Below are 24,333 nucleotides of genomic sequence, written 5' to 3' on the forward strand. Positions count from 1 at the left end.
ATTTCTTATTAACAGTAAATCCTATTGACTGATAAAATGTTGTGCTTTGATTTGTTTGCCAGAAACTTTAAATTTATACCACAGCATAGTATAACATATTGCTGCTGAACTGCTCACCAGATTGGGGTTCAGGCATTTTCTGTTCCATAGTGGACTTCAAGATATATATCTAGATGATTCACTTGCAAACAAGTACAACTAAATACAGCAAGCTTCCATGTGAAGCTAAAACTTGGTTACCTCCGTAGGTCCTGTAAAGTTGTAGTTGCTGATCTTGGATTGTAGGAGATCAGTCTTCATTTTTCAGGGTTTTTGGGGGAGACTAGAACACATTATAGAACACATTATATCAGCGAGGTAATTTCATGAGCCATGTGTGTGTAGTGCTGAGAATACTCTAATTCACTCTGAGTTGCTTTTAAAAGCTGTTGAAAATACCAGAAGCAAATTTTTTTCTAGCAGGATGGCATCTGATTTTGGATTGTTAGAATGTTTCTAAATAAGTGATTTATTCATTTCATGTTGTATATTTTGCAGCGTTTTCTAGAACAAATACTGATATTGACAGTCAATCACAATTTTAGTACCTAGTTATGAATTTAGATAAAAGTATGTTTTAGAGGAGGTGAAATCTTGGTCAAGTGCAAATGTGTAACTTAATTAGAGTCAAAATTTTACATTATGATGATAGACAAGATGGTAATGAATCTTATGTTCATGGTAAGTATTAAATGAAGTAAAAGTAACTTTATAACCCTGATGTTTTTTCCCCAAATGGATCAAATATCAGTGGTTTTCACTTTTCCCTGTATTGTATAATTTTTTTCCAAAAGAACTAGTAAGTGTATATCCTATGGATTTTTAGGTGTAATAAGGTGTATTTTAGAGCTTTGGGGGTTGCAAATGGTGCATGCACAAACGGCATAATGGACCAATGGCAGTATTTCTGCATGGGGCTTAGCTGTGTCCTACACCCAGTTCAGAGATGATGAAAGTAGGTATGAAGAGATTTAGATGGAGGAGGAAGAGGCCATATCTGAACAGATGAAAGCACTGCAGCATGTAGCATTGAGAGCATACACTGCAGCAGATGGTGCTAATGAAGATTGGGGAGGATATGTGTAGGTCTTTAGATGTCCTTCCACCCACTAGGCCTGCAACTATTTTAATGCTAACAAATCTGGAAAATTAAACATTTACTAGGCATGTGGCCCATTAGGTGTGTGCTTTTGCTGAGGTAACCTTGTTCTGAAACTAACTGTTATGTTAATTATTCTAAAATTAACATCATTGTCTTTGTTATAGTTTCAGTCTGATGGAAGTAAGCAAGAAGATAAAGAGAAAATGGTGAGTTTCTTAAAGACTTCTGATCTGAAAATGAACATAACATTTCTAGTAGAGCTAATTTCTAGTAGAGCTAATTCTTATGTATTTCTTGGCAGAGCTTTAAATGTTCTAGTGATCTCATTCCTCCTGCACGCTGCTTTTATTACATATTTTAGTTCAGTAAAATGGCAGTCTATTTTTATTTGTGGAGGTGAACTTGTGTTGTCAATTTTACTTCTCTCATCTTTTGAGGAGGAGGGAGCTCTTATGAGAGTTTAACTGAGACTAAATTTTTAATAACTGTGCAGCCTTTCTTCCTCCGTAGAATTTAATTCTTTACCAAACGTACGCTGAAGACTTGTCTTGGTTTTATAGGCAGGTTTGAGCCAGTCATGGTCTTTTTTGTATTCCTCTCTCCCCACAGATGCTTCACAATTAATATTGTTTTAATAGCCTAGTGCATTCTACTACCGGTTGGCTTAGAATCAGGTAGAGCGTCTCTGTCCCATAAATACACTGTCATAGTGGCATCTTGTATTTTAAATAATTTATGCATAAGAGCGTAGAGAAATGAGAAATTAGAAGTAGGGTAGGTACTTCCACTACAATTGGTAATTTTTGTTTATTGGCTAACTCACTAACTTTTGCCCAGAGAGGTTGTGGAATCTCCTTCTCTGGAGATATTCAAGGCCCATCTGGATGCCTACCTGGGCAGCCTGCTCTAAGGAACCTGCTTTGGCAGGGGGGTTGGACCTGATGATCTTTTGAGGTCCCTTCTAACCCCTTCAATTCTGTGATTCAATTCTGTGAACTCGAGATTGGCCACAGTGAAATCCAGGTATCCCATTGAGATCAGTCTTCTTATGAACAGGCAAGTTTTCAGTATAAAGTTTGTGTAGTTTTCAGCAGGTTCTTATTACTTCGGTTTCTCACTTGTCGTGATTTCCTGACTTCTTGAATCATGGCAGAGAGGAAAAAATCTGAACTGTTTCTAAAAGCACTAATAATTAGAACTAATTGAGCTAAGAGTTCAATTTAATCAGAATCACTTTAGATTTTGAACTTATTAACTGTGGGGTAACATCAGCTGTGATCCATGGCCTGCAGATGAGTCATGCAGTCTTCTGCAGATGATTGCTGTTCTATAGGCTTTGTTTATCCCATTCTTTCTTACCTCTGAGAAGGTTTCTCTGAGTTAAAAAAGATAACCATGTGTTTCAGGGAGACAGTTGTAGACTGAGTCTGTCCATCTCCTGCAGGAGATTGTCATGAGTGTAAAGTGACTCAGAAGAAACTGTCAAGTAGTGCATAAACTGGTGTGTTATGCCTCACTAGAAGGGAAGTGCAGCTTAGAAGTGAGTAGAGTGCACAGTTGGGAATTAGTTCTGACTCCCAAGGCTGTTGGATCCATGACTGAGTTACCTGTTGTTTAGAAATCTTGGCTGGAGACATGGATAGCTGCTCGTACGTGGAAGTGTGAATTATGTGCTGGAAAAAACACAAGGACTATTTCTTTTTTAGTATTTATATATTATAATGTAGGATGTGATACCATGTTAAAGATTATGCTCTCTTGAAATTATTTTTTTTACATTGTGCTTATTCTAATAGCCACAGAAACAGAAAGTTTGGAAAACTTTCCAAACGGGAAACAGAAGTTTAAAAAAAAAAAAAATAGTTGATATTGAAAAACATGAAAATTTTTACTGTGTGACTTGGGAACACACATAATGCCTTTAGATTTTAACCTAGAATTCTGAAAATTTAAGTAATAGCAAGGAGTACCTTAATACAATGAAGTTAGTTGCCCAAATCTATTTTCTGATGTTGCACTTCATGCAAGTCCCTAATTTATTCATTTTTATGTATTATTTGATTCTGTAATATGAATATAACACTTGGAAAAATGTCAGCTACTTTGCAAAAGACTTTATACAGGCAAATAAAATACTGACAGCATATGTGGTCCTTGATTTAAGAATATCTTACATCATAAGTCTTTTATTAGGTAAGTCCTTTTAGACTTTTTTCTTGTTTAAGAAGTCATAATTTTGTGGCAAATGTGCAATTCACGTTGTTTTTGACATACATGGTAGTTACCCTGAGTTTTTTGTCTTTATCTCAGGAGATACTGTTTAGCTGTTTGCTGAGTATTACTGATCAAGTTTTGCTTCCATCTCTTTCTTTGATGGACTGCAATGCATGCATGTCTGAGGAGTTATGGGGAATGTTCAAAACTTTTCCATATCAGTACCGGTGAGTAGAATAACTTGTTTCTGTTCTTTGGAAGTGGCCTCTTATAAACCGTGAATACTAAAAATAGTTTTCCTTTTATTTTTCAAGGTACCGTCTTTATGGACAATGGAAAAACGAAACCTACAATAGTCATCCACTTCTAGTGAAAGTTAAAGCTCAAACCATAGACCGAGCCAAATATATTATGAAGTAAGTTGTCTAATTCCATAAATTATCAACTGTGATGCAGTGTATTGCATCTCACCAGCTGAAGGAAAAAAAAATACCTTGACAAATACATTCCTTTTCTAATGACTCAATTTCATTGACGATCCTTCTTTGTAAAATATTTAATGTAGTGTGCTTAAAAACTGTAAAATAAGTAGTGAAATGGACTAATTTGTCACCAATAAGGGTATTTCATCTGCAAAATGACCCATTAAATGTTTTTAAAACTTTTTCCATGGATATGCTGCTGTTGATAAACTGCTTTGCTTATGGGAATGTCCTAAGTGCAACAAATTTTCTCTATGTATGGAGGCTCTTTAATCCCAACAGACTGAAAAGTCTTGTCCCAGTTTCTTTTTCTGTAGTTTTCATAGTAGAGCAATAAGTTGAATTGAACGGAATGGTTTGTTTTCATCTTAAATTGTTTGAGCTTGCATGAAGATTTACCTTCAATGTGACATCTCAGGAATTTGGATTCTCTTTGTATAGCTTGGGCTAAAAAACAAACTTTTTCTTTAATGGCAAGGCAATAATTGCTACATGGGCAAGACAGAACAATTGTTACTGGCTGAGGGACTTGGGTCTTGCAGATGTGAAATCTAGATAGGATTATGATTCTCTTTTCTGACTTGGAGCATAGCTAGAGAAGACTATGAAAGTGTGTCCCTTCTTGTACAGTGGATTTCTATTGGGCAGGTGAGCCACACTGCTGACAGTTAAGATTGCTATGAAAAGCCAGTAAAACTAAGGTACAATTGTTTGTGTATGATCGTTTTGGCCAAACTCTTTAAAGGTGTTATCCAATTTAAAGTATTGTTCCTTTTCCAGGTAGAGAATTGAGACAGGAAACTGAGATAATTTGAAAGTTTGAAGTACAATTTAAATAGAACAGTGTAGTTCTCAAAAACCTTGCTACATACCAAAGTCTTTGCAGATTCAGTTACAATGGATTTCTTCATGTTGGAGCTGTTCATGGAAGCTGTGTACAGAATATAGACCATTTTGAAAATTTTGACGAAGTACTAGAGGCTGTGATGGTGTTATACTGTTGTGATCACTGAGGCAGAAATGGTGCTTAAACATCTGTGGGGTGTGAACTGTAGACAAGTGAAGCTAAAACTGCTGAGGTGTTGCCTTTCTACTTTAATATTAATGTGGACAATTTACACTCATGTATCAACTTCAGATTTAGTGTTAAGCTTTTATCTTTATTAAGGAATGATGTGGAAGTAAAACAATAAAATTAGTGAGGGTGTGGGGGCTTTTTTGTTTTCAATAAACAGGGTGATGAATGCAAAGTGACTGATCTGTGTCTAATTTAAATTTGCACGAGAAACTAGTGTTACGGGCTGTTTTTGTAAGCTGTGTCCGTCCTGTTGACAACTTCAGAATGCAAGGTGCTCGAAGTTGAAACTAGAATTCAGTCCATAGTAACATGGGGACAACAGGTTTGTTTTTTTCTTCTACACATTCTAGGACTATAGGCTTCAGATTCCTAGAGGAATAATATTTCTATGCTTAGATTTCTTAAGAAGTGCATCTTCTGGTGACGATTTAATCACTGCAACTAATAAAGCTCTTCATTGGATCTAGCCTGTTCTATTATTCTTTTAGCTTTTCTGTTGCAATAAAAAATGTTCTTTTTTACAGGCGTCTAACTAAGGAAAATGTGAAACCCTCTGGAAGACAAATTGGAAAGCTCAGCCACAGCAATCCTACGATTTTATTTGATTATGTATGTAGTTACATGTGTTTAAAGACTCTTATCCTAACTCTAGATATTTGAGCATTAGAAAACACCTGTGGTCTTGATGAGAAGGCAGTTCTATTTTCAATTTTTTTTACTTTTCTGATGCAAATTTTGAAGTGTGATAATTTGCTGTACTATAGAAACAAAGACCAAGATATTAAATGTTGACAATAGCTCTTAAATAACTAAAACTGCACTGAAAATTTCATTGCTTCTGTATATGAGTGAAGTACTTAATTTGAGACAGCTGAGGTAGGTCTGAGGTACACAGATGTGCTGATCAGGTTATTCAGGAATGATACACCAGATTATTTGTCTACCAGTTGTTATTTATAAGTTTAAGTATTTTTTGTATTTAAGTATTGTTAAATATTTTTTCAGTATTAACTTGAAGTTTAACTATGTCTGTGTATAAATCATGTAGCAAAGAACATTCTAAAATTTGATTAATACAGTTTACTTGTATTATTTCATGAACTAGTTTCTTTTTGGTAGTCTTAAAATAGCTGTAAGTTTCTGTTGCTGCTTTAAGGTCTAGGATTTTGAGAGGTCTTAGGAAAAACAAAATCAGTGAAGTGTTTTTGCGACTTTATTTTCTGATAGATTAAAAATTAATATTGTCTAATTTTAAAGAAAATGCTAATATAGAATTCTTTTTTTAGAATTTAGAGATGCTTTGTCTCATTTTTAAGAAGTATTTTGAGTAGGTTTTGAAGATTAGTTTGTTAAATGGTTTTGGTTGATTATGTGAAAGAGAAGGTATGCTGTTTGTTTTCCAGCTCAATGTGTCTTTTTCTAACTTTCAGATTTTATCACAAATACAAAAATACGATAACTTAATAACTCCAGTTGTTGATTCACTGAAATACCTCACTTCACTGAATTACGATGTCTTGGCATGTATCCTTTTATGTAAATTAATACATCTGATACTGATATAGTTGCAGTTGTAGATGCATTAAATCTCTTCTTTGTCAGTAAATACTGTTTGGTTGCTGCTTTTTGCTGGAAATTTTAGTGAAGTTTTGGAATACCTTTTTACACTTACAGGGTTACAGAATACTCTCTACTTGTTCTTCACTACTTTCATACTATGAAAATTACACTTTATTTTGAAGTTGATTTACTGTTTTTGCACTGTTCTTGAAGGCATAGCAAACCTGTAAATAGCGGGTTAAAGATTTTAAGTTACCATTTTCATGATTTTTTTAACACCAGAGCTATATGTTAGTGGATCCCTTGTATCATGCTTTCTGTACTTCATATATGTGTATATCATATTCATACATTACAAATTGTGGAGCTGGAAAAAATGTCTGTATAGCTTTTGTTTTGACAAAAGGAGGAAAAATATTCTCTATAACTCCACTAAAGACTGTATCATTGAAGCACTGGCAAATCCCGAGAAGGAGAGAATGAAGCATGATGACACTACTATTTCAAGCTGGCTTCAGAGTTAGTATTTTTATTTTATTACATTAACATTTAATACTTCACTGTCACTATGATCTGCCATGATATTGATCATTGTTATCAGTCTTTCACTTGGATCTGCCAGCTATTTTTTTGAACAGAAAGCTGGCAAGTTTAATCAATGGAAAAACATTTTTCTTTGTATTACAAAAAAATACACATTGCTGATGTTCTATGTGTATTTGTTTAATACTTTTATATATATATATAAACGAGATTCATTCACAGCTTCTGCTTCTCTTTGCTTTAGGTCTGGCTAGCTTTTGTGGTGCCGTTTTCAGAAAATACCCAATTGAACTTGCTGGCCTACTTCAATACGTAGCCAACCAACTGAAAGCTGGGAAAAGGCAAGTCTTGCACAACTGATCTTCATAAACTCCATTTTCACAATGTCTTTTTTGGATGTTTCTTCTGCTGATATACAGCACTCAATTAGTAGTTACTCTAGTAGTGGTAACGCTCCATTTATATTACCAGAAATGTTAAGAAATTTAAAAAAGAATAATATGTTTGCTGGATTTTTCCTGAACTTTTATAGCTGTGCTGTGTTACTATTTGAAGCACTAGTCTTTCATCTGTAACTTATTTTTCTTGCCTAATCAGGCAAAAAACGCCCTCCTGGTCTGCAATACTGTTGTAGAAATTATTGTACATTATTTAAAAAAAAAAAGAGGGGAAAACCAAAACCATCTATGATATAGAAGGATGTGATTGTTCAAACTTCAGATTTTTCTTTCCTGTAACGTCTTATCTGTAGGGATCTTCTAAGATTTTTATAGTGTTTTAAATACTTTGATTTATGTAATGACTGTTGATTTGCTTCTTGGTACATCAGTATTAATCACTCAAATTTTTTTAAGGTTTGCAATTTGAGTCTTCCCTTATGTTCGTCTGTCCTTCTGCCATCATCACTTAGTATTACTGCTTCCTTATTTAATTAATTTTAATGGATTATTTATCATTGCATAGGTGAATATTGACTTATATTCTATTATGAATCCCCGTATGCTTACTGAAAGACAGCAGGAGATAACGCAGCATGTTATTTTAGGGTATTTATATCGAGAACTCTAGTTTTTCCCTTCCCTGCAAAGTAGATGCTCTGTCTCATGTGTTCCCCTGTCCCCAATTTGTTTTGTATTCTGATGGTGATACAATCACATTGAGCTACAGGAGGGTAAGTAGTATTTCTTGTCTTTACCAAGATTTATATATTAAGACTAAGTATTTAGAAAAAAACACAAACCCAGAATATTAAAAAAGAAATTATATTAGTACTTCTGATGTTAGAAATAAAATAGATTTACCACTGTGACCAGTTCCATAGGACTGCAGTATTCCAGTGTTTGGATTAGAGTATATGCTGGTATTGCACAGTTCCTAAACAGAAGACACATTTTTGCTTGTTTCTCCAGCTATAAACAGTATAAATTATTTAAATGCACAACTTTGTTTTGGAGTGCATGGGTCAACACATTTTTTCTAAGTAGGTCACAAATTTCAGAAGATAAAAAAAATAATTGCTTATTTGAATGATTCTAATATACCTTAACTGTACTTCTGTTGAGGATTAGTCATTGCCTGTAGAATTCATAGCATGGAATGAAGCCTAGTTGCTGGAGGGCATAATTACTGGAGTATTTTGTACTTTCTTGTGTTTTAAATATCAATGTTTTCTGTGTTCCACATCAGCTCTGTTGACTAATTGTGCCAGTAAATTTCAAAACCCATGTACTATTGTAGAAATTTGAAAAAGAAAAAAAAAAATCTGTGAATTCCATGTTCACAGTAGGTGAAATGATATAGATACAGTATGAAGCATGTAAAACAACAAAAGAGAACAATACATTTTTGAGTAATTTGTTGATACTTAAAGCTAATAGGACTACACTCAATATTTTCAAAAACAATGAAATCTGTTTTTCTTAAGGGACTGTAAAATCCAGCTCTTGAATGCATGTGCTGCTTTGAAATAACTTTTAACCTGCGATAGAGAAATCTGTGTGCTCATCATACTCTTTTTCCCTGCAAAAAACAATTTAAGATGTCATTTGGTTTAACATGCATCATATTGTTGCTTTCTACTGTGTATTGAATGTCACAGCTTCCATTTCTTAAGCAAATTTTCTTGTTTTTACTCCACTTTTCTGTGCAGCTTTGATTTGCTTATTTTAAAAGAGGTAGTACAAAAAATGGCAGGGATAGAAATTACAGAAGAAATGACGATGGAGCAATTGGAAGCCATGACTGGTGGAGAACAACTAAAAGCTGAGGTGTGTTCATATTACGTTTAACTAATAATAGCTGTTGCTTGTTAATGGTGCTCCTGAAGACTCTTGATTCATGACCTCTGGCAGCATAGCTGAGAAAGGTGTTAATGCTTTTGTCTGAGACCTTCCTACTCCATTGAGCTTACAGACCTTGCAGACAGGCACCCAAGATAAAGTATACACGAGCCTTAGTTGCTGTGCTTCACAGCATCCTTCTGTTAATGAAAGCAGCCTTCATTATCTGCTGTTACAAGACAGACTGCAAACTAGCCAAAAGCAAATTAGCAAAGCAGCCAGTGAGCTTGTATGTTGTGCAGTCCTGCGTTTTAGCCCAGTTCTGAGTGTGGCAACTCCCTGTTGAGTGGAGTAATATCTTAAGCCGTTTTGATGATTCAAACTGTTGCAGCCTCGGCTTCAAAGACCTAGTTGAGTCTGATCTAAACTCAACTCCATAGGCAGATGAATATCTAGAATAAGAAATAAATTCTGAAGTTTCTGAATTGAATTAATAGCTATATTGAATCATAGAAGAGACTTAGACCTAGGTCTGCAACGATCTGCTCAAAGATGCTGTGTCATGATGCCCATGATGAGAAGTGGCATTTACTGTGTAGAAAACTAACAGCATGCAAGACAAGTTTGTTTCTGATTCTAATATTATATGCATAGCAACACAGGATCCAGAGAGAAATTTTTATTGACACACAAACTGTATCGATGTTAATTCACCAGTATTTCCATGATCAGAAGCATGTATGGTTTAAATTTGTAATTCGCTGTTTCCAAATTTAGGCAACTTTTTTTCCTGTACTGTGCAGGGTGGATACTTTGGCCAAATCAGGAATACAAAAAAATCTTCTCAGAGATTGAAAGATGCATTATTGGACCATGACCTTGCCCTTCCACTGTGCTTGCTTATGGCTCAGCAGAGAAATGGTGTGATCTTTCAAGAGGGAGGGGAAAAACATCTGAAGCTGGTGGGAAAACTGTATGACCAGGTAAGATAAAAACATTAAGACTTTTCTTTGGTAACCTCTAGTGTGTCAGCATTTGGTATCAGCACAATATATAAGAATTTTTAAAATTTACAGTGATCTCATCATTGTAACACACTGATGTCAACATAATTTATACTTAATCTTTCTGAGTGAAAGATTGAAGTGTCCTTTGTCATAGGAGGTAAGGACTTACATTTTAAAGTAGGTCATAGTGTTTTTCTGATCTTATTTTGTTAGAGGGATTCTTCTTTTTTTAAGAATCAGCCTGATTCCTTTGCTGCCTTAGGCAGTGGGAATTAGTTTCATTCTGGTAGAACAGAGTGCTCTTACAGATCTGCTGACTCTTGTAAGGCTTTCCTTTAGGTGCAGAAACAGTTGAGTCAGCATTGAGTGATAGAAGTATGTAGCATGGAAAATAAAGCAGTTCTTCCCCCATGAGAAATTTCTTGGTGTAATATGTGGTGTTAACCCTTGAAAAAGAAAAAGCAACCAAAAAAGCAAACAGACTCTCAAGACCTCCCTAGATTCATTTCCGAACAAAATAATTGTTCTCTCTTTGTGTCGTTTACATAGTGCCATGACACCCTGGTACAATTTGGTGGGTTTCTAGCATCCAATCTAAGCACAGAGGATTACATTAAGCGAGTGCCTTCAATTGATGTTCTCTGTAATGAATTTCACACACCTCATGATGCTGCGTTTTTCCTCTCGAGACCTATGTATGCTCACCATATTTCAGTAAGTAGAACGCTTTTTAATTTGTCTGCTGTTAGAGAGGCCATTCTACATTTTATTAGTATATGTGTTAGGTTGCTGTGAAAGTTTGTTTGCTAAATAAAAAAATGCAGAAGCCTTATGAGGAATTATTTCTATAAGAAGAAGTGGGTTGAAAGATAGTACCATCATTGAAGAATGATAAATCCACTAAAGGTTCAGTATGATATTCTTCAGTTCTTCATGTACGTAAATAAAATATCTTACATAAATCTTCCTTACATAGAAGAGCTTTTGTGAAATTGAATGATTTTTGTGTACAGAGATTACAAATGTTTACCTTTGCGTTTCTATCCACAGTCCAAGTATGATGAACTAAAAAAAGCTGAAAAGGGAAATAAACAGCAGCACAAGGTTCACAAATACATTACATCGTGTGAGCTGGTAATGGCACCTGTTCATGATGCTGTGATCTCTCTGCACCTTCCCAAGGTCTGGGATGATATCAGTCCTCAGTTCTATGCTACATTCTGGTCTTTGACAATGTATGACCTTGCTGTCCCACATAGTAGCTATGACAGAGAAGTCAATAAACTTAAAGTCCAGATGAAAGCCATAGATGACAATCAGGAAATGGTATGTTTATACGTTTTTATGCTCCTTTAATCTTGAAAGGCTTTTTTTCATGAAACATTGTATTAAGACTTTTTTAATGACTAATCCCATATATAAACAAAGAGCAACTGTCTGTTTACTGATACTGTTTCAAACTAGTACTTTTCAAAATGGCATTCTGAAGACATGATTATTCCACTTTGGGTAGTGCTGGATATTAGTTTTTGTAGCAAATACAGAATTAAAAGTTATATAAATAAATGTTTTTGCATGCATGTGTCATTGCTAAGGAAGAGTGTGCTATTTGCTTGTGATACCATTATTGATTGTTTGCCAGCAGGGACAAAACTTTTCCTGGAACTGCAAGTTATGCATGCACATTATAATTTGTGTTCTAAATTTTACTTCCTTCCATGGAGTAAGATAGACTGCATGGAGGTGTGTGGGCTTTTTTAAGATAAAAATCTCTGAAAAATCAACTACTGATTTGCAGTAAATGACAGGATATTGATGTACCATATTGAGTTAAATCATTTAACTGCTGTTTCACCTATTTTATGTAAATAGATTTTTGTTAAGCTAACCAAAGTTTAAACTTAATTCTGAGTAAGTTGGTCCATTCAGAGAGCTTTATTGTCACCTGACTCACCGTTCTGATTTCTCAGTCATCTAATTTGACTCTTGCATATAATTTCCATTTAAAAAACACCAGTGGCTCCACTGAGAAAAAATGACTGGAAAAATCAGTCTTCTGGAAAACAATCATTGACACCTGTGTATGTAGTTTAGGTGATCACTTTTGTCATTAGTTATCCAGTGTTCATAAATAAAATCAGGTGATTATTAGAGCAGAACATTACTTAGTGAAACAGAAAGCTTTTCACATTTTTTAGCAGTACCAGGAATGTCATTGTTCTGTCTACAGCAAATGTTAGTATAATATTAAATGAGTTTATTGATGTTTTATAGCCTCCAAATAAAAAGAAAAAGGAAAAAGAACGTTGCACAGCTCTTCAAGACAAGCTCCTCGAAGAGGAGAAGAAGCAGTTGGAGCATGTGCAAAGGGTTCTACAGAGACTGAAACTGGAGAAGGATAACTGGCTTCTGGCAAGTAAGTGTGTGGAGGGGGACATATGACACATTCTGGATATTTTTGTAGTCAGCACTGCCCCTAGAACTGAAAGCTTAGCTTGCACTAGTACTCTAAATGTTGATTTTTTAAAAGTTGATCTCTCTCTTTATGTTGAGGTCTGTCAGCAAGATAAAGTTTCAGTTAGAATGTGTTAGAATATCTTTGTCTTTGCAAATACTGAGTAGTTGCTTTTTAGGGAGATGTTTTATTTATTTCTTGCAATGTCAAGATGTTTTTTAATTTTGTGGTGACTTAGAAAATATGAGCTTGACTCACTAAGTGTGATGGTATAGCTACAAGGTGGTTTGCAGGTCAGTTTCTGCAGGTAGAATTCTACAAACTTAGTTGTATTGCAGGGAATAGGAATGTAAACTCCCAATGATTTATTTGAGTTAACTAACTTTGAGTGCTATGTTTAAGAACAATGTGTCAGTATTTGGCCAACAATATATACCCTATTCTGATGACAAGATAAATATTGTCAGTCTAACAGCAACATCAGGTAAAACACCACCTGAATGTTTCATAAGGAGGCAGAACAAACTTCTTTCTCTGAGAGAGCTTTGGTAATGTTTCTTACGGATGAGGAAATTACTAGTATGGTTAACCCAAAATGTTTTCTGGTCAGTTTTGTTCTCTGGAGGAACTTTTTATTTTTAAGCGGATACAGTTGTCAGTCTGTCCCAAGGAGCCTAACATCATCCAGTGGAAAAGCGTTTTATTGTCTATCTCATGCCAGATACACCCAAGTGATTTGATAAAGAACCATTGACGGTTAAATCAAGAGAGATTCTTCTCTATAAATATTTAATGTAGTGGTACAGAGAACTAATCAGCTACATAAAATGGCTAGTTGAAAAAATTGCTACCTGACTGTGGCTTGGTCTAGAGTTGACAGCTACATATGTTGATTTAAGGAAGTACCCAAAAGCATGTGGAAAATTGCACATGTAGATATGATGTGTGTATATATAAACAGGTACTCTTAATATTAATGACTTTTGGGAGGGTGAATGTATACCTTGTTGTTGGCTCTTGAGTGCTCGAGCTTCAGCTGCAAGTTGTTGTTTTCTGGGATTAAGTGTGAGGATAGATACCTATTTTCAGTAGTTTCCACATCAAAATAAATTATCTATAATTGTGCTATATGAGGAAATTGAACAATACATATGCTGTAGTATTATCATTTTTCTTATTGACATTTGAAATTGTTTTTGTTTCAAGACTGACTCGTGTAGACACTTCTGATAGAGTGGTTACATCACTAACAGATTAATTTTGGCAGAATAACTAGACTTTGATAGTTCTAACAATTAAACTAGCTATTCTGCTGTGGCTGCTTGCTTAACTTGCCCGTGGATTAAAACTTACAGCTCATAGAACAATCAATTGTGACTTGTGATTTTTATTGAAAAAGCATCAAAGATACTAAAATTTAATAAAATCAACTTTTTTTTTTTAGTTCAGTAAAAGCTGATGGTTCTTCTTGAACAAGCTTTATTCCATGAGCACCACAGAATTGAAGCAAGTAATTTCTGGTTGTTATGACTTCGGTGTTCTGCAGCCTGTGCAGAATCCCAGCATAGTGACATCAGTTGCCCTTAAAAAGATCATGACTATTCTTCCTCTGAAGGCATTCTTTTGCAGTGTTCAGTCTTCCATATGTTTATTTCCAGAAGATCTGCTGTAACAGCCTTTCTACCCTTTCACATGTTCATCAAACAGTTAAAACTTATTTTTCTTTTCTGAGTAGTGTCGAAGATGTAGATATTTGTAGAAGACAACCTGGAGAATATGGATGTGCAATACTGAATTTATTGGGAAGACTAGTTGTGCTAACCCATTAATCTACTGTTTTCTTCCTTTTTCTCTCAATTTCTTTACTTTTGAAGAGTCTACCAAAAATGAGACTATCACAAAATTTTTGCAGTTATGTATATTTCCTCGCTGCATTTTTTCGGCAATCGATGCAGTTTATTGTGCTCACTTTGTAGAACTGGTGCATCAGCAGAAAACACCCAACTTCTCCACTCTTCTCTGCTATGACAGAGTAAGTAGCTAGAGCTTTGTGTGTGTATGTGTATATATATTTAATTTTTGTTGTAAGTGTGAAAGACTAGGGTCCTACCTGCCTCCCAAAAGAGATCTCAACAAAATCTTTACTTACGTTTAATTCCAAAATCTATGTGATAATCAGAAGTTTATCTTCCTATTCTACAAACAAAGCTTTAGCTTTACTAGTGCTTCAGAAGATTATTTTCAATAAATTGTGTTTCTGGTTTATCCTAACAAATCTAGACTTCCAGAGCGAAGTCATTAGTCAAACAGGTTGCATACATTTTGCAGCCTTGCAGAGATCTGCGTTTCTACGGCCTTGTCGAACCTTCCTGTTTCAGCTCTGTGGCCATACTGTTGCAACTTTGTTAAGCTTGCCCCAGCAAGTAGCATCCCTTCTGACCTGACCCTGGTGACAGACATGGAAGTAATTTGTATCACTGCTGAGACATGGGAATAGGATGCCATGGGAGTACTTCTGATAGCTGCAGTAGCCTGACTCTCTGGGTCAAGCAGGGTGCTCAGAGGAGGTATTTGTTCAGACATTTTTCACAGTTCATGTAGCCATTCTTTTTGTCTTGTGGAGAAAAAAGGTGGTGAATGTAAATGGGGTAATCTTGCAGAATGCATTCAGCTCCAACGGTACCAGCTGACTCTACTATTTGCGGATATCAGAACCTTTCTGGCACTTTCTGCTGTTAAGAAGCCAGATAATTAAGCTAGTGCATCATCTGTGTGGTTACAACACATTGGACTATGAGCTTTGATTAGGAGGATTTCTATGGGGCTGTATAATAAAAGACTGGTGAAGATAATATTTTTATATGAGGATTCAATTAAAATTTCTGTTTCTCTTTGAGATGAGACTTGAAGTTGGGATCAGCTCTGGGATCAGCTCTGATTTCATGGGTCCAAAAGAGCATTCTTATTCAAATATTCTGCTTGTATTCTCTGTGTTTATTTTTGCTTGTTCAACTCAATTAATTAACAGTTTGAAACCAACACAGTTACATGTCAGTGAAGACGCACTTTACATGTGGAAAACTGTGTATCAGTAGCAGATGTATGCAGAGCTTAAACTCTGGGCTAGGTATAAAGGTTTAATAATTAGTTAAAATCTTGGGGAAAAAAATGAGAGTACTTGATAAGCTTCTGTAGGCAAACCTACCTTTAATTTCTCTGAGTAGAGCATGATTTGGTTCAATCAAATAGCCGTGGTTTCCAGGTATTTCTGTAATATTTTTGTAATTTGACCTCCTTTATATTTAGGAAACAATTTAACAGTGGATTAAATGAGAGGAATTTGAAATTCTTGATGATTCTTACTCCTTTGTAATTCAGTAAAGTCAAAGTAACTTTTCATTGCTACTATTTGCAGGTTTTCTCTGATATTATATATACAGTAGCAAGTTGCACTGAAAATGAAGCTAGTAGATACGGCAGGTTTTTATGCTGTATGCTGGAGACTGTGACTAGATGGCACAGTGACAGAGTCATATATGAAAAGGTATGTGAAGTTAGTAAAACACTTCCACTTGTGGAAAGAGTTATATAATGACCACTTCTATAATTTGGCCCAATAAAAATGGATTTAGAGAAATCATTAACTTGCTTTAAAAACATTGTATTTGAGCAAAACAAAAACGTATTCTGATGGCCTCATGTAAGAACAGTTTCTGTAATTAATGTCACGAAGTTATTTTTGTATAGTGTCAAAAGTAAAGTTCAGTTCCAACTTTCTTATAGCCTGTCTTGAAGATAACAATTTAGGTAGCATATGGGAACCCTCATAATACTTCTTACAAAAGCTAGTTAAATTGCAAATAACTCTTTCCCTTGCCTACAAGTAAGACTTCGACATAAATAAGCTTTTTTAAAAAAAGTATGCAAGTCTTGTAAAGTTTGTTCACGTCTTTACTGGAATCAATAATCAAGTGCTCCAGTTATATTAACTTTTGCAGAATTCCTGTTTTTATGCTTACTGGAAAAAATACATATTTTTAATTTTTATTTTGTCTTTTGTGCGCATGCAGGAATGTGGCAACTATCCAGGCTTCCTAACTATATTACGGGCAACTGGATTTGATGGTGGAAATAAAGCTGATCAATTGGATTATGAGAATTTTAGACATGTGGTACACAAATGGCACTATAAATTAACTAAGGTAAATAAGGATACTGAAAATCTCATGGTTTTTGGAAGTTTTAATGAAAAATATTGATTAGATTTAATTTGTCTTCTAGGCTTCTGTACACTGCCTTGAAACAGGTGAATATACGCATATCAGAAACATCCTGATTGTGCTGACCAAAATCCTCCCATGGTATCCAAAAGTGTTGAACCTGGGCCAAGCCTTGGAAAGGAGAGTACATAAGATATGTCAGGAAGAGAAAGAGAAGAGACCCGATCTATATGCGTTGGCTATGGGGTAACAACACCTTACTTTAAGAAAGTGGTTAAAAGTGGATCATGAAAGGCTTCTAAAGACTTGGAACTGTTACAGTCCTAACACATTTGATTTTTACCTTATCACAGAAGATTTCGCTATCCTGCATCTCAGGGCTGGCAGTGTGAATGAAAACTTTCATTTCGTGCTGGATGATCACTAATTTCCTTTACAAGACTCTAGTAAAACATGTTTAATAGTAAAGATTTCCACTCACAAGAGCATAGTTTAATTGTAGAGAAATAATATAGCAGCAAGTAGATATAAGGGAGAGTAAAATGAAGAAAGCCAAGGGCTATTGTTGCAAAACTGCATAGATCTGGGAAGTTTATACAATTTGAAAGTGTTAAACTAAAATGCTTAATGATGGTTTTCATCTTTCTGTGATGAATGCAGAATCATCCATGGATGCTTGAGGGACAGTTCAGGTTGCCCTTCCAGTGTTGTCAGTAGGCCATTTTTTGTGTGTTTGACAGCTGTGTGTGTGCATGTGTGGTGGTGGTAGCAGCAAAGAGGGCTTGGAGGTAGGGCTTCTGTTGTGTGAGGGTTTTTCGTTCCTATTTTTATTTTTTCGAGCTGATCGATAAAGGGGGAAGAAACTGCGTATCAGTTGGGAAAAACTGTGAAAAATAACAGACGAACTGTTAAGATTAAATCCTCATTTAAAATTCAACCCATATTTTGCTTTATGTTTGTGCATATTTAACAATCTGTGCGACTTGCAGCTATTCTGGGCAGTTGAAAAGTAGGAAGCCTTTCATGATACCTGAAAATGAATTCCACCACAAAGACCCACCTGCCAGGAATGCTGTAGCTGCAACAGTACAAAATGGGCCAGGTGGTGCTGGGATGCCTACATCTCTCACAATAAACACAGCTAAACTGGAGGAAAGCACTGCTGAAGAGACTGGTAAACAAACCTGATTTTTAGTAGAATTCTTTTGATGTTTGCAAGCCTATTCTCTCAAAACTTGGCTTTTTAAAATTAAAAAAAAAAAAAGTGATGCTAAATAGGGTCAATGTGTGTTCTTTGGTTGGTTGGAGGTTGGTTTTGCGGGGGAGTTTTGCATTTAATTACCTATTTTGGCTATTAGCTACATGGTTTTTGCATGAATATGCTTAGACACTTGTTTTATTCAGTTAGACGTATATTGTAGAAATGAAATTGTTCTCTTCAAACAGAAAAACTAAAGGAGAAGTCTCAGGGTGCTGTGAAAGTTATTAATAAAGCTGTCAACACTACACCGAAGGTGACAACAAGCAATGGAAACAGTGCTTCTAATAGGTGAGAAATCCACTCCTTGATATTATCTGTTGTCTTTAAACTCAAAAACCTTTTCTTTCACGTACCATTTAACTTGTTTCCATTTCTTCAAAGTTTAATAAATAAGATGATTTCTGCCAAAATACGTAGCTGTCCTAAGCTAACGCAATTGTTAAATGCATTCCTTTTTAGTTTAGTGAGGGTAAACAAAGTAGTACACTTGCGTGATGGTTTTCTAATAGAGTGATAAAACAATGTGTCTGACTGCTTCAGGGGGTTCTATCAAATCATCAGGAGTAAAACTTGATGACAAAACAAAAGCTGTTTTTTTGTGTGTACCAACTGGTCTTTTTATTTTTGATGCAGCAAAATTATTAAGGAGAAAGATGATAAAGAAAAAAGTGGGAAGGAAAAAGATAAAGAAAAAAAAGAAAAAATTCCAGCTGCCACTCCAGAGACGAAGGCACTTGGGAAGGATGGGAAAGACAAACCTAAGGAAGAACGGGTGAACAAAGATGATAAAGCAAGAGAGATCAAGGAGAAAACACCAAAATCTGACAAGGAGAAGGAAAAAGCCAAGAAAGAAGAAAAAGCTTCAAAGGAAGAAAAATCCAAGACAGTTGTTACCACCGTCGAGTCAAAGTCAGCTGCAGAAAAGGAGAGAGAAAAGGAGCCATCTAGAGAAAAAGATGTAGCGAAGGATATGAAATCCAAGGAAATTACTAAAGGAGGAGAAAAGATTCCAGTAGCTGGGTCCTTGAAGTCTCCTGTTCCCCGATCAGAAACATCAGAATCTGAGAGGGGTAAGTCTGTTGGTGTAACTTCTCTTGTTTTCTAGAACAGTAAGGACATGTCTTTAGAAAATCACCGAAAGCCAACACCTCACACCCACCATGGTGAGAGAAAGTGCTAGCTATTATGTAGCCATGCTAGCAATGACTTGTAGACTTCTTTAGTGCCTGAAGTACCTATTCAGGATATCTTCAAAATGATAACTGCGTGAATGTGTGAAGTTTGTCTTCAGTGATTGCTGATTTTCATTAAGCCTATCAGTTTATAAATGTTTTGTACTGACACTCACGATATTTTTGGTATAATTCTAAATGTTTTTTTATTAAAATGTATCTTATAACTATGACCTTGGAAGTTTTGCATATATCCTGAAGAGTGTACTCAGGGTTTAATCTTAACTTTTGAACTGAAAAAAAGGGATGTAGAAGGTTTCACTGAGTCCTTCTTAAGGAGGAAGCCTTATTGGTTCTTTCATATATTAAGGATTAATAAGATAAATGTTGGTATTTTAAGTTCCTCATAAGCGGAGGCTGATGTTGAGTTTTATAATTGTATTGCTTTAGGCAAACCAAGTAAGGGAGGACTGGAATGCCTTCTATTTTGCTCAACTCTTCAGGTACAAATTTACGTAAAATTGAAAGCTTGAAATACACATAATTTTGTGGCAGTTTCTTCACATTTAATTTTTCCTGCAAGCTTGCATAACAAGGTCAAGGCATGCTGGTATCTCTAGGTAGCTTAAGAAAAAACTCTATGCAGTTGAAAAGCTTGAATTCTAACTTAGATTTTGGTACTTCAGAGAGTCATATTATTAGTCGTCTCCTTTTAAATGTGTTTTAATAATGTTGTTCTCTTCTTTTCTCAGAACAAAAACGCCGAAAAGTTGATACCCATTCTTCTCCATCACATTCCTCAACAGTAAAGGTTAGTATAGCCTGAGGAAGGCAGCGCCCATGTTAGGCTCACAAGTTTGGGATGCCAATGTCCGACTTCCTTCAAGTTTTGTGCCAAGTATACACTGGAGCCACTGGAGGTTTTATATTGCATTAGAAAATGCATTCCTTTTCTTTATTGGTGGACTGTCTTTTTTCTATTAAAAAATATATATTTTTAATTAACCAAAGTAAAGCTTCAAGGACCTAGCACAAATTTTGTAAATAGTGTTTGGAAATGGCAAGAGAATTTTTACACAGAAGTGCCTCATTGTTTTAAGCAGTCAGTTTTTTTGGAGTGCAATGGTAGCTACAAGCAAATGAGTCTTTGCAGCAGAATGGAGCATATTTTTCTGCACTTCTATTGAAGAATCTATAGCACTGAAGATTCCTGGATGATACGGGATGTACGATACCTCTGAATTCATCAGGCTTCTTGATGAGCATCTTACCGATATGTGCCTTCTAAGGAGGAGTCTTGAAAGGAGTTCCATTTTAAAGTCTCCTTGGTGATCAGTTCTCCTGTAGTTGTGTATAATCAGTGAGCATGCAGCTTCTGTTGTACCTTCCCTTCGAGGTTTGTTTATTTCCAATGGGTTCCCACCATGTTGAGCCCTGCGGTACGATAAAACCAGATGTGGCAACCAAGCCTACTACCCAGCAAAGAGAAACCCCAAGCATTCAAGCGCAGCACAATACCTTGGGCGTAGCCTACTTGAAGACTCAGGGTAGCCATTCCTTGCTCCATATTTGTTTTATTTCTAAACCATCTATGTTCATGGAATCTTTGAATTTGCAGTACGTTGAACATTTAAAACTGTAAGTTACTAATACTTCATCAAGAGCACTCTGATGGATTATGTGGGCTTTTAAATTTCACCATCTTACCAACTTTAGAACAAGCTTTTCTTTTTTTTTCTTTTTTTCCCTGAAGAGTACGTCTTTTTCAATGTAAGATTTACTTAAAAGATTTAGGCTAATTTTGGAGATCTTGAGTTGCTTTTATTAATTTTGAGGAAGCAGGTGACAGTGATAACTACTCAAAATGTAATTAAAAAGTTTTTCTTGCCCGTTTTTATAATAAACGGGCAAGAAAAGTTGTTCTAGAGTAAGTAACTTCTGTCACATTTAACTGAATGTGGAGAAGATGCAGGCTTAAAAACCTTTTAAGCCTATTTCAACTGTGGTTCAGCAGTATTTAGAATTAAGACTATTTTTCTTAATATTTTGTCTTGGTGGGAGAGTGGTTGTTTTTCAGTGTTTTATGAAGAATTAGGTATAAATACATTTTGTAGTTTACATAAGAATTGGGTCTAGAGAATAGATGTCTTTTTTCTTCTTCTTCCTTTTTAAGAAAATATTTTAGTTCCTAGATTCACTTGGTGTGAAGTATTAACATGAGATTTATTCCAGAAGGAGTAGCTGTTTTTTGTTTCGAGGGTACGACCATGCTTCCCAAAGTTCCTCTGGTTTCTGAAAACTATTCCAGCTTACGTGTCATCTCCATTCATTTTCTACAGGACAACCTCAACGAACTCAAGGACTCTTCAGCAAAGGTTTGAATCTTTTAGACACCACCAAAGTTTACTTTGTTTTGTTGCAGAGAAAACAACCTTGATCTTGGGGCAAGCCACATCAGAAAATTCAAATTTCACTCCTGTAAATACTAGTATAGTAGCGGAGGGAATTTTTTCCAGTTTACTATGTAGAACTTCTGTACAGGAGAGAAGGAGAGTTGTTGAGTGAAAGCAACATTAAGAAAAGCCCCTGAATTTAACATTCTCTCAATATTTCTAAGAGATTTTATTTCATAGCTGACAACTCCTTTAGTCTGTAGAAAGGAATGAAAAAGAAGCACAACTGTCTTTTGGCTTCACTTACTTCCAAACAAGTAAGCAAGATTACACATCTGAATAGTCAGTTAAAACTGCAAAAGAAAAATGTTGGCTATTTGGATATTCTGAACAGAACAAACATCTTTTCTGGTCCTCACTGATACTTGTACATTTATAGAAACCTCCCTATGATTAAGCCTTTTATTCGTCCCAAGAGGCAATAGAGTAGTTAGAATAGTATTTCTTTTTTAACAGTATTAAAAAAATCAGTTATTTTAAAACAAAAAAATATTTGAGAATTATCTGTGGAATAACAGTACTCTTTTCCCCTTGCTACTGTTATGTTTTATGTTTATGTTTTAATGTTTTAATACTGTTATGTTTTAATGTTTTTATTTCTAAGCATCATAGGCAACCTCTTAAATGATCATCGTATCTGTTTGCTTCCTGTAAACACCCTTCAGATTCGAAAGCTTATGGGAACGCATACTAAAAATGCTTTCAAGATTTGAATGACGTTTTAGAGTATTAAATTTTTAGGCAGATTCTGCAACTATTTTGTTGCTTTTATTTTAAAACTCAACCACTTACATAGTGACAATAACAAATACTGTGAACTTGCTAATATATTAAGATAGCTTTCTGCTGCTTCTTTTGAACATGTATAATACATGTTTAATTTTATCTGGCTAATGGTTGGAAATGGATCAAGTCTTCTCCCATAGTTGCTGTTAAGATTTTAGCTTATGAAGTCAGTATCATTATGTAAATAGCACAAATGCTTATCACTTGAAAAATGTTGAACACTTGAACTTTCTGGATAACATGTAGGTTTATCTAGAATTACGTGTATTTACTTAATATATGTGATTCTAGATAATTTTAAATTTAAAAATATGTGATGGATTTACCAGTTCTATTCTGTATTTCTATTCTGTATTATACACTGCACTAATGTTTTAGTTGTAGCTCCCTTTTGTGAAACAAAGCGTTCAGAGCACTTTGTATGTTTTAATTCAAAATAGCTCTGATTTTTATAACCAACACTTGCTAGCTTTTAAAAATTGAATCTTTCCAGTGCCATCTGTACCTGTTTATATGGGGAGTCCACGTAGGAGGCATCCTTTGATTCTTAGACTTAAAGTTGATGAAATGATAGTGTCTATAGATTAAATATATCATTGTATATTTAAGATTTTAAAATTAGAAAAAAATCTAACATTTGTCTTGAACTCACACTTCTTGACTATGTTCCCGGTATGTGGTGTAAGACAAGTGTTCTTTACTGCCATGTACGTGTCTGGGGGAAAGGATGTGATATTCAGAAGCCTGTAAGATTTCTGAGTTCAGCTTCCACTGAGAGTTAGTAGAAGTCAAGTGCTTCTTTATTCCTATCTCTGCCTGACTTTTTTGGGGGCAGACCATTAAAATGTTGTCTTACATTGCAGGTTATAAAATGCTGCCAGTCTTGAGTTAGATTTGTGTTATTGTTGTTTTGGCCTTCGCCCAAGTTATACAACATATGGCAGTGCCCCAGATTTGATGTGGTTTCAGCTAACGGCATTTCTAGAAGCAAGCTGATAAAGCTTGACAAGCCAAATCTATGTTTTTCTTGTAAGGAGAGGTGGAGGGAGTAAAATTTTCCAAAACTCTGCATTGGAACAGTAGAAGAGCAGTGGAATCTGACCTGAACAGCCATGTGAATATAAGAAGCAGAATAGGAGGAAAGAGGAGTGTTGACTTACTCACGTGGAAAGGATCTGTGGTAGACAGCTAAATGGGGCTGCTTAGAAAAAATATATTTGCCAAGTCATGTTAAAAGGTGACAGCAGACAAGGGAGCAAGGATAAATTTGTGGAATAAACGTGGTGGGGAGGTGACAGGAAAAAAAAAGAGTGAGGGGAAAGAACAGAGAGAAAGGGATACTGAAGGCTCATTTACTGGCATAGGAAGGTGATAACATTCCAGTAAGTGATAAAAGGAAAAGGGATGTGACGTTGTTGGTGTGCTTTTTACCAAAACTTAGGGTTACTGGTCTGAAGTTACTCATTTATCAGAACTGTAGAAGGACAGGATTAACTTAAAAGAATAAAATTATTTGAAAGTGTTTGTTTTGGTTAGTTCTAATGGATTCTAGATTGTTCTAAACTAATCTTGTGCATGCTTCTCTTTCTGGTGTACTTTTAAAATAAGAAAAAAATATAGAACATTTTAACACATTTTTCAAATAAAATTAATAACTTGTGGAATGGGGGAAATACTAAAGT

General features: G+C 35.2%; 1 protein-coding gene across 2 annotated transcripts in view; it reads left to right on the plus strand.

Moving 5' to 3' along the window:
- Positions 1–24,333, plus strand: part of THOC2 (THO complex 2) — a 54,855-nt gene that overhangs the window by 24,785 nt on the left and 5,737 nt on the right. The window contains exons 13-33 of one of the 2 annotated variants that reach the window (XR_005824172.1): positions 1,306–1,347; positions 3,452–3,582; positions 3,670–3,771; positions 5,440–5,524; positions 6,346–6,439; positions 6,914–6,994; positions 7,263–7,359; positions 9,168–9,285; positions 10,101–10,280; positions 10,854–11,018; positions 11,355–11,630; positions 12,579–12,720; positions 14,634–14,791; positions 16,175–16,303; positions 16,830–16,961; positions 17,041–17,225; positions 17,969–18,153; positions 18,426–18,528; positions 18,874–19,310; positions 20,165–20,959; positions 21,752–21,787. Coding sequence is in view for 1 of the 2 variants with exons in the window: in XM_040572876.1 (XP_040428810.1) it covers positions 1,306–1,347; positions 3,452–3,582; positions 3,670–3,771; positions 5,440–5,524; positions 6,346–6,439; positions 6,914–6,994; positions 7,263–7,359; positions 9,168–9,285; positions 10,101–10,280; positions 10,854–11,018; positions 11,355–11,630; positions 12,579–12,720; positions 14,634–14,791; positions 16,175–16,303; positions 16,830–16,961; positions 17,041–17,225; positions 17,969–18,153; positions 18,426–18,528; positions 18,874–19,310; positions 20,165–20,223; positions 21,752–21,787 (2,937 nt within the window). In the remaining variant the exon portion in view is untranslated. The remainder of the gene's footprint in view (positions 1–1,305; positions 1,348–3,451; positions 3,583–3,669; positions 3,772–5,439; positions 5,525–6,345; positions 6,440–6,913; positions 6,995–7,262; positions 7,360–9,167; positions 9,286–10,100; positions 10,281–10,853; positions 11,019–11,354; positions 11,631–12,578; positions 12,721–14,633; positions 14,792–16,174; positions 16,304–16,829; positions 16,962–17,040; positions 17,226–17,968; positions 18,154–18,425; positions 18,529–18,873; positions 19,311–20,164; positions 20,960–21,751; positions 21,788–24,333) is intronic. The other variant, XM_040572876.1, reaches the window with a different exon arrangement.

This window comes from Cygnus olor, chromosome 13 (genome assembly GCF_009769625.2).
Source record: "Cygnus olor isolate bCygOlo1 chromosome 13, bCygOlo1.pri.v2, whole genome shotgun sequence".
Taxonomy (NCBI): domain Eukaryota; kingdom Metazoa; phylum Chordata; class Aves; order Anseriformes; family Anatidae; genus Cygnus; species Cygnus olor.